Source organism: Leptonotus elevatus, chromosome 12 (assembly GCF_054856555.1).
Source record: "Leptonotus elevatus isolate MCC_2025b chromosome 12, RoL_Lele_1.0, whole genome shotgun sequence".
Lineage (NCBI taxonomy): Eukaryota > Metazoa > Chordata > Actinopteri > Syngnathiformes > Syngnathidae > Leptonotus > Leptonotus elevatus.
The window spans coordinates 9,488,618-9,501,558 of record NC_141250.1 but is presented as its reverse complement, the minus strand read 5'-3'; the positions used below and the strand labels follow the sequence as shown (position 1 = coordinate 9,501,558).

General features: G+C 39.9%; 2 protein-coding genes across 4 annotated transcripts; both read left to right on the top strand.

Moving 5' to 3' along the window:
- Positions 1-303: 303 nt before the first annotated feature.
- LOC147164450 (ras-related protein Rab-33B) lies at positions 304-2,354 on the top strand. Of its 2 annotated transcripts, none has more exons than XM_086091105.1 (2): positions 304-609; positions 1,768-2,354. In XM_086091105.1, exons 1-2 carry the CDS (start codon positions 346-348, stop codon positions 2,206-2,208), a joined length of 705 nt encoding a protein of 234 aa, XP_085947231.1. In that variant the 5' UTR covers positions 304-345; the 3' UTR covers positions 2,209-2,354. The 2 variants fall into 2 exon arrangements, with proteins under 2 accessions (XP_085947231.1, XP_085947230.1); XM_086091104.1 differs by having other exon boundaries at positions 1,762-2,354.
- A 2,096-nt stretch (positions 2,355-4,450) lies between these two features.
- katnal1 (katanin p60 subunit A-like 1) lies at positions 4,451-12,174 on the top strand. Of its 2 annotated transcripts, none has more exons than XM_086091359.1 (11): positions 4,451-4,560; positions 5,403-5,576; positions 5,639-5,799; positions 7,667-7,832; positions 7,918-8,027; positions 8,103-8,208; positions 10,466-10,624; positions 10,708-10,834; positions 10,927-11,061; positions 11,273-11,399; positions 11,480-12,174. In XM_086091359.1, exons 1-11 carry the CDS (start codon positions 4,546-4,548, stop codon positions 11,676-11,678), a joined length of 1,479 nt encoding a protein of 492 aa, XP_085947485.1. In that variant the 5' UTR covers positions 4,451-4,545; the 3' UTR covers positions 11,679-12,174. The 2 variants fall into 2 exon arrangements, with proteins under 2 accessions (XP_085947485.1, XP_085947486.1); XM_086091360.1 differs by lacking the exon at positions 4,451-4,560 and adding an exon at positions 4,597-4,812.
- The last annotated feature ends 767 nt before the right edge of the window (positions 12,175-12,941 follow it).

Sequence of the window (12,941 nt, the reverse complement as noted above, 5' to 3'; positions counted from 1 at the left end):
ATTCCTTAATTAGGTAAATGTTCAAAATTTTAAATTGAATTTCCTTCATCTTGAATGGGATCGAAAAAGATAGATAATTACATCTGATCTTCTTAATTTCTTCTTTTTTAAAACATTTTAGAATATAGTTCCTTTTTACAGAGATCGAGCAATTACATTTTGTAGATACCGTCTTAAAAAAATGTGTTATTGCATGTAGGATTACAAAAACAATATACATTTACAGTATTCAGTCAAATCGACTTTTCATTTCCGGTGTACGTTCTCGCTAATTCTCACGCCTTTCTCGCGAGATTTCCTGACTCCATGAAGCATGAACAGTCCACTCAGGGGAGACGATGAGCGATGGCAATAGAAAACAAAACCGGCGGTGAGGAATTTGACTCGGTTTTTTTCGACTCCCTGGAGTTATCGTCGTCGTCGTCGCAATATGACGGCAACGCCTCCCCGTGTCGCGTGTTTAAAATTATCGTCATAGGAGACACTAACGTGGGGAAGACGTGTTTGACGTACAGATTCTGCGGCGGGTCTTTCCTGAAGAACCCCGAGGCGACCATCGGCGTTGACTTTAGGGAGAGGACGCTGGAGCTTGATGGAGAAATCATTAAGGTAAGACCTCGACTGTCACACTGCAGGTTCTACGGAAACGTAACCCTGATATAAACAGGAACAACACAAGACTGGTAGTAGTGTACGTATTAAGGAAAAAAGTAGGTTCTTGCTCAATTTTCAAAAACAAAAACGTTGATGTGTTGCAGTGGAAAATGACGTCAAAGCACTCCTCACCGATAGGAGGTATCGTCTCTGTTTTTGTTAGAAGATAAAAATACATTTAGGAAAAAAATGTTTATTACACTAAAATTACTGCAAATACAAATAAAAATGAAAACATATTTTTCTCTATGAGTTTAGAGGCATAATGGAACAATTTCTCATGCGCCAAAATGCAAATAGTAGAGCCCTCTCAGAACTACTGGCCCTGTATTCATGTTGCGTTAGTGACTAAATAAACAGCTTCTTTTTTCTTTTTTTTTAGAGTGAGACACTTGAAAGAAATGTCAGGTTCAGTGACATTGTAAGCAAGTTATTCGAGTAGATTTCCAAGTCAATGAAAACATGATGCTGCAATGAAATTTCAATGTAATTTTATGGGCATTCGGCCTTTCCTTACTATACAGTTGTGCTCATAAGTTAACGTACCACTAAGGTTTGTGCTCATAAGTTTACATAACTATAATGCCATCTAAAAGTCTAATAATGCAAATATTTCCCAATGGGTTGCATGGTCGTTTTTTTTTAGCAAAGCTACTTTGATTGAAAAAAAAAATATTGCAATTTTATAATGCAATTTCAGACAATTTATACTGCAGATCTCAAAAGTCAGAACTCAAACTCAGCACTCTGTTTTGCACACAGATACAATTGCTGATACTCAAAATATTTATTATACACTACTATATATTAATAAACAATTAATTAATTAATGTACAATACATTTGAACCTTTAACCTATTGTATTTAGAAATGTGAGTAAATTAGCTTTTTCAACATGGCCCAGGTGGATCTCTTTTCCTGCTGGCCGCTTGTGTAATTTCTTCAACCGTTTTTTGCCATTGAGAAGCTGCATCAAAGCCTTCTGTATAGCATAAAAGCATAAAAATAAAAATAACTTTAAAAACATATAAATACGTCTTTGGGACACTTAAAACTTGTATACGGTTTGGGGAGCAAATGAGTTAATATTTGTTACTTTGTGGCCAGTTGCAGATCTGGGACACGGCAGGCCAGGAGCGTTTCAGGAAGAGCATGGTGGAGCACTATTACCGCAGTGTCCACGCCGTCATCTTCGTGTACGACGTCACCAGCCTGACCACCTTCCAGAGCGTCCCCGACTGGATCGAGGAGTGCGTCCGTCACGGCGTGGGGCCGCTGGTGCCCCGCGTGGTCGTGGGCAACAAGTGCGACCTGCGGGACCGCCGCGAGGTGCCGACGTCAGCGGCGCAGCGTCTCGCCGACGGGCACAACATTCCCCTGTTCGAGACCTCGGCCAAGGACCCTGCTGAGAGGGAGAACGTGGACGCCATTTTCTTGACGCTGGCCTACAGGCTCAAGAGCCACAAACCTCTGAGACTGAAGCCGCCCTCGGAGAGCGACGTTAGGCATCTTTGGAAAGCCACAGAGCAGGAAGCGGTGACATGTCTGTGTTGATCGATGGCCTCCAACCACAATCTTCCTATGACTTTATAGTATACCTTCATCTGCCTGCTGTTATGCACTTCACAGACAGCGCAGAGGGACCAGTTTGCACTATATTTTTATGAAATGCATGCAAAAATATATATGTGATGTAGCAATTTTTTTTTTTAGCTTACAAAATACAATTGGGTGCACTTTATTTTTTACAGTGGAGCTTCCGAAGTTGAGCACATGCTAATTTTAATAATTTGATCCACCATTATCAAAGCTTCATTGACCGTACAATGTTTTTAATAATATTTTAACAGCATCGCTTGTGCAAGCAGAAGTTTCAGGATTGAGCCTATCCCAGCTGGCTTTGGACGAGAGGCGGGGATACACCCTGGACTGGTCGCCAGTCAGTCACACGCAACTATTCACACATTCACGCCTATGGACAATTTTGGAGTCTAAAATAACCTTAACAGCGAACAAACCGCAACAACTCCACCCGACGCCCAAATAGCACGTACCGTCCACATGCGTGGAAATTTGCAGCTAGCTCGTCAGCAGCGAACTAGGCGCTAACGTAGCGATTTAAATCTTCACTCAGTCCAACTCAAATGCACAACACCCAGTGCAGAAGATCCAACTGGAAGCGGAACCTAACAAAATAGGTTCATTAACAGTATAATATATTTTCCTCTCCCCAAAAACATTCGTCAAGCTTTAAGGTGTTCAACTGGAGATTCCGCTGTATTATGGCGTAAGCTGATAAGCAAATAGCCATGTAGCGACACTATTAAAGGGATACTTGACTCATTGAGCCATTTTCAGCAGTAAAAAGTTATTTTTTTTGTACAAATAATAACTTATTTTTTTATTATTATATATAGATTTTTTCCACTTGCTGTCGACTGAAGATGACATCATCTGTGCTGAGGAAGTAGGTAACGACCAGTCATGGCTCACCTGTTGTGATTGGTCGTTACCTACTTCCTCAGCACATGTTATGTCATCTTCAGTCAGACAGACAAAAAGTGGAAAAAATTGTATTTAAAAGTATTAATTGTACATGAAATATATAAATATGAAAATGATGAAGTTAACAAATTAATTCTGGACAAAATATTAACTTTTTGTTGCTGAAAATGAAAAATTCCTTTAGCACAATTATGCATCCAGGTATAATCCTTGAAAAAAAAATTAAAGGGACATTGATTTTTTTTAAACTGAACTGTACTTAGTGTTTTTCTTCAAAATGTATATGATCATAAGCAGCTATTTCCCAGCTTCTTATACACAAATATAATAAACGGTACTGATAATGTGATTTGTTTTTCTCACTCTCATTTTGGTACACAAGCCTTGAAATGCAGACAGTCATTCCTCTCTGGACCACCTGGAATTTCGGAACATGCCACAGAAGTGGCTGATGTATACTTTGAAGTGATTTTTGTCTTGTGTGTGAACCAGCAAAATAAAAATGGTTTGATGCAGATAGTTGAGCTTGGGTTGGCTATTATATTTAATTCAACATATTGCTAGTAGTTAATAGTTTAAATTTGTTGCATTATAATTTTTCATTCATTTTTTTCAACATTCTGTATGTGTAATATGTTAAATGAATTCCCACATTAAAAAAAGAAAAGTGGATTAACAACCAGGCCAAATGTAATTTGCATGTATTGAATTGCCTATTTTTTTTAAATCATAGTTCAAAACAGTAAATTATAAGTTGTTGTTGTTGTTTTTTAAGTATTTTCTCATGTGCTAAATCTATAATTTTGTAGAACAATAGCTCAAGTTCCACACTACAGTACATTTACTGTTAATATTTTTCAGTCAAATAAACAGTCTTGGGCATCTGGTGTTGCCTACCCAACGCTAACATTATTAATGTTGCGTTCAAATGACCTCGTAGCGTGTGAGGAGTAAGACGTCAAAACAGTTTTAACCACTGGTCGGTTTACTGTGTGTAACTTTAAAAAGCAGCTTAGCCAAAAAGATGGCAGGAATACTGCAAAGAACCACCTCATGTTAATTAGCAAATTAAAGGAGAACAGGAATATAATAAATATAATCAAATTTGCATATCGCAGTGTGCTAAATGAAGTTGTTCCAATTTACTATTGACAAAGATACCTTTAGTATGATAAACGTAAGTATGTGTAATATTTTTAAAAAAAAAATGGGGAGAGTTTTGATGTGCAATCTGCGAGTATAACAAGATTTTTTATATTTACGTACGTTTCTGAAGTAAGTGAATGCAGCACGCTAATCGCGCCATCTGTATTCTTCACCAGGCGTCTCCGCGGCCATGGTAACACTTCGTAGTGGACCTCCGATTCAAGAGGACGCCGCAATCATATGCTTTTAACGCAGGTATGACGATTATTTTCATGTTGCTTTTGTTGTCAACAATACCAGCGGGCGCCTCGCAGTTTCCGTTGTTGTTGGAGCGGTTCGTTTTTACTAACGACGACGCTTGGCTTTTTTTTTTAATTATTTAACGCCACCCGATTTGTTGTTGTCTTCGTGGCTTGGAAGCGATGCTATTAGCAACAGCTAGTCAGATTACAATGATTGTGGACTCATGAAGTGGATTTAAGGCGAGTGGATGGATGTGGCGGACAGGTGCATGCATATGGTGTTTAAAATGTTGGGTTACGTTATCAGGCTTGAAAATAGATGCAACTATACACCACTACAATCCACCATAATAAACAATATAAGTGAGCATTGGTATATCTGTAAATATTATAATGTATTAGATCTTATTAGCGGAGCAGCCGTCCCACTACATTATGAAATAGGCAAGTTGAAAAATATATTTCAAAATACATGTGTATTAGCTCTACTTTAAAACGAGATAGGAACATGTTTGAGCTCAGCTATTGATTTATATTCATTTGTGGCTTAATGTTGCACATTGAAAATAACATTTTCTAGTGCTCCTGTCAGTAATGGGCCTTTAGAATTGTCATCACTGCTCAGTGCTCACTCCCCATAGTTGACACCGTGGTGTGTTAGGTACACACATAAAACAATTTAACATCTTAACTCAGAGGGCCGGAGTCCTGCAGGTTTTGGATGTTTCCCTGCTCCGACGCACCCGTCCCAATGAACAGGATCGTTATCATGCTTTTGCAGAGCTTGCTGATGAGCTTCAGGTGTGTTGGAGAAGAGAAACCAGAATCCAGCTTCTTCTTGTCTTTGTCTCATAGCTGTCATGCACCATGAATTTGTCTGAGATCGACGACAACGCCAAAAAGGGTCGCGAGTATGCTTTGCTGGGCAACTACGACTCATCCAGCGTGTACTACCAGGGCGTGCTGCAGCAGATCAACAAGCACTGCCAAACCCTCAAGGACCCAGCACTTAAAGTCCGGTGGCAGCAGGTGGGTGCTTTGTTTCATGACGCCATCTCAAATCAGTTAATCGGAGTTTCCCATTTGGTCAGGTGAAACAGGAGCTGACCGAAGAGTGGGAGCAAATTAAGAGTATCTTGGCTGTGCTGGAAGCCTTCAAGACCGAGAAGCCAGTGACCGTACCAGTTCCTCAGTCGGGGGGGAGTGCCGAGGACCCGGCAGCGTGGCCGCCACCCACACCTGCGGAACACAGGTGAACATACAGTTGTTTGCAAAAGTCTTGCGTCACCATACTATTACGGTAGTTGTTTTAGTAATGCTAGATGGTTTCATATGGTTTCTGCTCTGTGGGTGGATTTACACTGCATGGTTCAAGTGGCACAATTTCGATATGTATCATGGCTGTGCAAACCCCCCAATAAAACTCAGATATCATCAAGTGGAATCAGGCTTCTTCTGAGTATGGATACAAATCTGACACAATTGACTGCCAATGCAAATGCAGTGTAAATCTTTTCTCGCTAGAGTGCGTTTTATATTAGTTTTTTTAAGACATTGGTTTTTAGGACGTTTTACTATTACCACAGTCACCAATGCATTTCTCAGCTGTTTATTAACTCATTCACTGGCAGCCATTTTCACTGAAGCAACCCCCTTCGCTCCTGGCTGTTTTACTACGTTTTGACTTATTTTGCAAGGCCCACGGAATATTGTGTTCTATTGCTATAAAAACATGGAACCTACCAAAAGGAAAATTAGAGTCTCTACTTTCATCAGGAAAAAAAGGATATTTGTCTCTATTTCCATTTTGCAGCAATTAGCATTAGAATATAGCTGTTTTATCATTAATCACAACATTTAAGTATGGCACTCTTTATAATTTAGGGTTTGCCCTCCAGGCCTTTCTGAGACTATTTTGTGTCTATACACAATACAAGTCTACTAAATTTAATGCACAAAACTTCAAAACAAAAATAACAAATGCCAACTAGTATATTACGCAGTAGAGCACTGACCTCTACCAAGGCCTCACTGGTGGGAAAAAAAAGAAAAAAGACTCTAGAGTCATTTTTGGGGGGGTGGGCATGCCACTTCCTTGTTTGTGGAGGACGCCGACTGTTGCAATTCTGGGGAGTGGATTCTATGTATTGGCAGGTTTATCCAGATCCTCACCAAAACTTGCCCATTCCTCTACAAGGGTTTGTGGAAATCAGTGCAGCATTAAGAAGAAAAAAAATCACCATATGAAATCATGCAAGCTAAGGGTGTAATGCAATCTTGCAAATTGAATTGTCTTAAGAAGTGTAAAAATTGTTCCCAAGTCAAACCTGTCAAACAGTCCAAAGTTTTAAGTCACATTTTGACAAATCACTGTCATGCCGGTGTAAAAATAGAAATCTTAAACACTCTATCTGAAAGTCAATTAAAGTTTATATCAAGCTGCATGTGCAAGTGTAAAAAGATGTTAAAAATAAATCTATCCAAAAAAAAGAAGAAAGTCTTGCATGATATGTTGACTGAGAAACTACGCTTTTATGCAACCTTTAAGACATATTACTCTTGAAAATGTATTTTACAATTTGTATAATCTTCAAGAGATTTGCACTGTTGAGGATCTAGTTTACATAGAAAGATATACCAGCAGACAAAGATGGAGGACTGATGGGGGGGAAAAAAATGAAAAAGCTTCCTGGCATTAGACAATGGCAATTTGCACAACACAACTCACAAGATAAACACCGATTCAAAGGAAGCAATTAACTAAGGGCGGCAAGATTAATGGGACACAACAAAGACAGGTTGGGAAAACTTGACGAATGGCAGGCAGATTGGACGGAAAACAATGGGCCTGATTTAAATACATAAAAGAGTCAAGAAACAGTCCTTTAATATTAGCCGAACTTTATTGACATCTCAAGTGACGGCACTTCAAAATCTGTCATTTTGTACCACTTTAGTTGGTATTTTTCCTTAGGTGTTTAGGTATTAAAAAAAAAAAAAAGGTGGCCCAAGATTTTTTTTTTTAAAGATTATACATATACAGCAATACTATTAATAATAATAAATTAACTTGATAAGTATGAGACTGTGCTGACATGTAATGTACTTCCACTCTGTAGGAATCCTGTCGCAATGAAGCGTCCCAGCAGTGGAATGAAGCAGCAGAAGAAAGAATCGCCTGGTCTGCATCATCGAGGGGAAGGACAAGAAGGTCGCGGGCAGGCCAAACCCAAAGCAGAACGGCCGGCAGCCAGAGACGCCCGCCACATCAAATCGAACGATGAGGTTAGTTTCAAAGTAATTGTCGGGAAAATCTGTGATTTGCTAGGTCACAAACTGTTATCTGCCTCTTTTTTTTTCCAATCATAAGGGAAAGAAAGGTGAAAAAGAGCAGAAAAAGTTTGATGGTGCGGGACATGACTGCGAGCTGGTGGAATCACTCGAGCGCGACATTGTGTCGCGCAACCTCAATGTACACTGGTATGAAAAGGCACACGTACACACTGCAGTGTTTTTTCCCCGCTCGCATTTCTGACTGCTGAATTATTTGGAAAGGAACGACATTGCTGATCTGGAGGATGCTAAGAAGCTGCTAAGAGAAGCGGTGGTGCTGCCCATGTGGATGCCTGACTTCTTCAAGGGCATTCGACGGCCCTGGAAGGTACACACGCACACAAACACACGCATGATGAGATTACAGGAGGGGCGGGTGTGACTCCATGGAACATGATTGTTTGTTTGTTTTGTACTACATTTAAAAATATAAAGGCAACACTTTTGTTTTTGCTCCTATTTTTTACGAGATGAACTCAAAGATCAAAATCTTCTTTCACATATACAATATCACAATTTCCCTCAAATATTTTCCACAAACCAGTCTAAATCTGTGATGGTGAGCACTTCTCCTTTGCCAAAAGAATCCATCCAACCTCACACATATAAAGATGCTGATTAGACACCCCCCCCCCCCCATAAAACAAAATTGCACCTTTCAGAGTGGCCTTTTATTGTGGGCAGTCTAAGGCACACCTGTGCATTAATCATGGTGTTTAATCAGCATCTTGATATGGCACACCTGTGGGGTGGGATGGATTATCTCAGCAAAGCAGAAGTGCTCACAATCACAGATTGAGGCCCCGTCCACACGAAAGCCAGTTTCCTCACAAGTTTCTTACCGTTTAGGTCGTTCGTCCACACAATGGCGCGTTTTCGGAGCTTGAAACGTTTGAAACCGGGCTCCGGAGTGGAAAGATTTCAAAACGCGTCCGTCTGGACACCTTATGCAGGATACTTCTCCAGCGATGACGTAATGGTCGCAACTCGATGACGACGAATTGTCGCAGATTGATGACGTATGCTTCAATTCTCGCGCGAACCGTCAGTCTGTCAACAACAATGTCGGATAGCCGTGTCGTAGTCGTTTTGCGCAGCCTCCTTAGCTTGCTTATGCTTTTCCAGCAAAATATTTTGCTTCTTTATTCCCACGTTCAACAAGCGGTGTTGTACTTGAATCACCCGCCATTGTCACTTCTCCTGTAGTCGTCTTTTTCATGTTGTTTTGATACATGCAAAGCCATGTTTGTTCTGTAGATTGCAATAAAGTTAGAAAAAAAAGTGTTTGTCTTCTTTGCTGATTCTTCTTCTACGCTTTCCGTTAACACTCTGTGGCTGCGCTACAGCGCCACTCCAGACTTGGCATATGCGTTACAACCGTTAAACGTCCTCAGCATCTTCTTTTGGTCACACGCAAGTCTTGAAATGCTTCTGTGTGTACGCGATTTGTTTGAGGAACGAAGCCGGCTTTGCTTCTGTCTGGACTTAAACTGGTTTGTGAACAATATTCGAGAGAAATGGTGATATTGTGTATATGGAAGAAGTTTTAGATCTTTGAGTTCATCTCATAAAAAATGGGAGCAAAAACAAAAGTGTTGCATTTATATTTTTGTTGAGTACAGTGTTCCCTCGCTATAACACCGTTCACTTTTGGTGGTCTCGCTGTATCACTGATTTTTTTGGGTGCAATTTTGCATGTTTTTTTTTTTTTTACAGTAATGTACCTATTTTATAAAAAATTATGAAGGTTTGAACATTGAGAGCCTTAAAACATTTATAATAAATGTAAAACATAAAGCTAGCTACTCCGCGGATTTCATTTATTGCGGGTATTTTTTGGAAACTAACCCCAGCGGAAAAACGAGGGAACACTGTATAAAATAAGAATCGAGTGTAATTGCACATCCACAACAGTAGGTGGCAGTGGCTACGGTATACATAGAGATTAGACATAAACAGCTCGTGGTCACTATTTTTTAACAAGTAAAAGTAAAAAATATATAAAAATAAGAGGACAGTATGTGCTGCTTTGAAGACCCCCCTTTTCTTTTATCGCTCAGTTCCTTAGACCCCGGTATTAGATTTGGCAGAGGCATCTTTTGTTGAATTACAGTTATAATTCTTTAATAAAAATATACAAGTTTCCTCCTGCAAACATCATTAAGCATATAATTTATACATGTATTTAAGGCAAGTTGTAAAATGTCTGAAGTCTTCTTGTTTATGTTTAACAAATTTAAAACATCATAAGTCATGCTGTTTCTATTAAGTACTGTCTTAAATATTCTCCAATTTCGATACTGTAAATGTATAGGATCGTATGCCGAGAAACGTTTCTTGGGAGGAGCAATATGGCGGCTTCAAAAGTCTTTGACCCATTTTATAGATGAATGATACTTTTTATAGTCACAGTGGTGAGTTTGAGGGCAGGGGCGCAAAATGTTTTCTTCTTCCTGTGGCAGCATGGCAAAAATTAATTGAACTGCCTTCAAACTGAAAAGGGGCATTTGAGATTCTTCCGCAATGTATGGATGTCGAAAATGGCATCATGTTTTTATTAACCGACAGAACTTCCTTTATCACAGGGCGTGCTAATGGTGGGCCCACCGGGTACAGGCAAAACCATGTTAGCCAAAGCTGTGGCGACAGAATGCGGGATGACTTTCTTCAACATGTCCTCGTCCACCCTTACCTCCAAATACAGAGGCGAGTCGGAGAAACTCGTCCGTCTGCTCTTTGAAATGGTAGCATTACTTTTATGTTTCTTGTGACAACTCGTGATTGACTGGAATACAATTCAAAGCAATGTTTTGTGTGCTTCATGCAGGCTCGCTTCTACGCGCCGACGACCATCTTCATAGATGAGATCGACTCCATCTGCAGCAGAAGAGGAACGTCCAATGAACATGAAGCCAGTCGCAGAGTCAAATCTGAGCTTCTAATTCAAATGGATGGTAAAGAAAATATATATTTTTTGTACATTTCATCCTATATTATCTTCTCATCTCAATGCCCACCCCCCCCCCCCCCCCCCCCCTCCGTCCAGGTGTGGGTGGCGCCCTGGACAATGACGACCCTTCCAAGATGGTCATGGTCCTCGCCGCAACCAACTTCCCATGGGACATTGACGAGGCGTTGCGCCGACGCCTGGAGAAGCGGATCTACATCCCTCTGCCAACAGGTGACTTCACAATCGCCAATGTCGAAATGCCATAAAGGACACAGAGTCGACTTTGTCCCCCCTATTCCGTGTTTCGTTGATCATGAAGTTACACAGAAACATACCACATTCCATTATGGAACTCATCCTCCAAAGTCAACTTGGTCACCTAATTTCCTTGTATGTGTTATCTTAACGTTGCTTTTTTTTTCTTCTTTTTTGTAAACTGTAGCTGTGGGTCGCACGGAGCTTCTAAAGATCAATTTGCGGGAGGTGGATTTAACCGCTGACGTGGACCTGGACCGTATTGCTGAGAAGACGGAGGGCTACTCCGGAGCCGACATCACCAATGTCTGCAGGTTTGTCAACAGGATGTTGGTCAGAGAACAAAGACAAATTCCTGGACAAAATCCACCATCTTTTCATTCGTTTCCCTCAGGGATGCTTCCATGATGGCCATGCGGCGGCGAATCCAAGGTCTGAGCCCCGAGGAGATCCGAGCCTTGTCCAAAGAAGAGCTGCAGATGCCCGTGATGATGGAGGACTTCACGCTCACACTCAAGAAGATTTCCAAATCTGTGTCTGCTGCAGATCTGGAAAGATATGAAGAATGGATGTCCGAGTTTGGTTCGGGGTGAAGGAGTTTTTGTGAAGTGGTGACTGGACAATGGTTGACTAACCTCTAATCCTGAAGTCTAGTATGCCTGATGAATATGTAACAGTAGTTCAAACCGTTGTGGGTGAGGAACAAGAATGTATTGAAGCAGACTCAACTGCTTTTGTTGTCAACTAGGGATGGGCATTGGACTGTGAGGACAATTAACAATAACAATCAATTCATGCCTTAAAAAAAAAAAGGCAGAATGCAGACAGCCTTTCACACAGTTTCTGACAGTCAATGGGGGTGCAAAATCGACCCAGCAATATTTATCCTTTCGAGGTTGTAGCAGAACTGTAACAATAGCAGGACACATCCTGCATGTCAGGGGAACTTCAATGCAGGGACCAGCATGTGGCATTTTGGCTATTTACACCTGCAAACTGTGGTTTAAATCTGCCTTCTCTGATGCTGTAGGAACTTTTAATACGTTGTTGAAGTGTGCTGAAATCCATTAAATTAATCGATGCCCTTGATTATTCACTATGGAATTGTTTGTGTGTTTTCTATTAAATTCTTGTATAGCCTGAAGATTTCAAAATGTGCAAAATGTTGCGTGTTTGTCTAAGCATACAGTACATGCTAGCCAAATTAATTTTAGTGTAACATTTTATCAAAATAGAATAGTTAATAGTAGATGTATGAATTTCAGAACTGAATTGAGAATTATCCCTAAATTGAAATTCAATTCTTGAATTTCAATTGAGGTAGCAAACAGGAAGCAGACTTGCAGGAAGTAGAATTGAAATACAAAGAAAATTCATGATGCAAAATTATAGTGTATTTAACAATGAAGCTTTACTGCATGTAAGCCTATTTACAGCATGAATTTCATACAAATATTATTGGCTTTATACACAATATTTATAGTAAATCTAGTAACATGTAGGCCTATAAATAGTTTTTTATGAGCATTAGAAGCCTACTCATAATTACAGTAAATGGTAAAGTGTAATTGGTTTTTATTAACACTGAACGACAACTCTGATAAACATTAAAATTGTAAAAACTTTGAAATTGTTTAATATGATGGTAGAACACCACTTAATTTCCCAGAATACCTTGCTTTATCTATAGCTTTTGAAATGGCTACCCAAACATTTACTGATACGTGGTGAGAATGAGTTCCTCTGAATTGCATTGAATTCAGTCAATTAAAAATAAAATTACAATTCATCCATTGAATTATGAATTTTGCACAGCCCTGATTATAGTGTTATATAAATGGACTTAAGTTTGATTC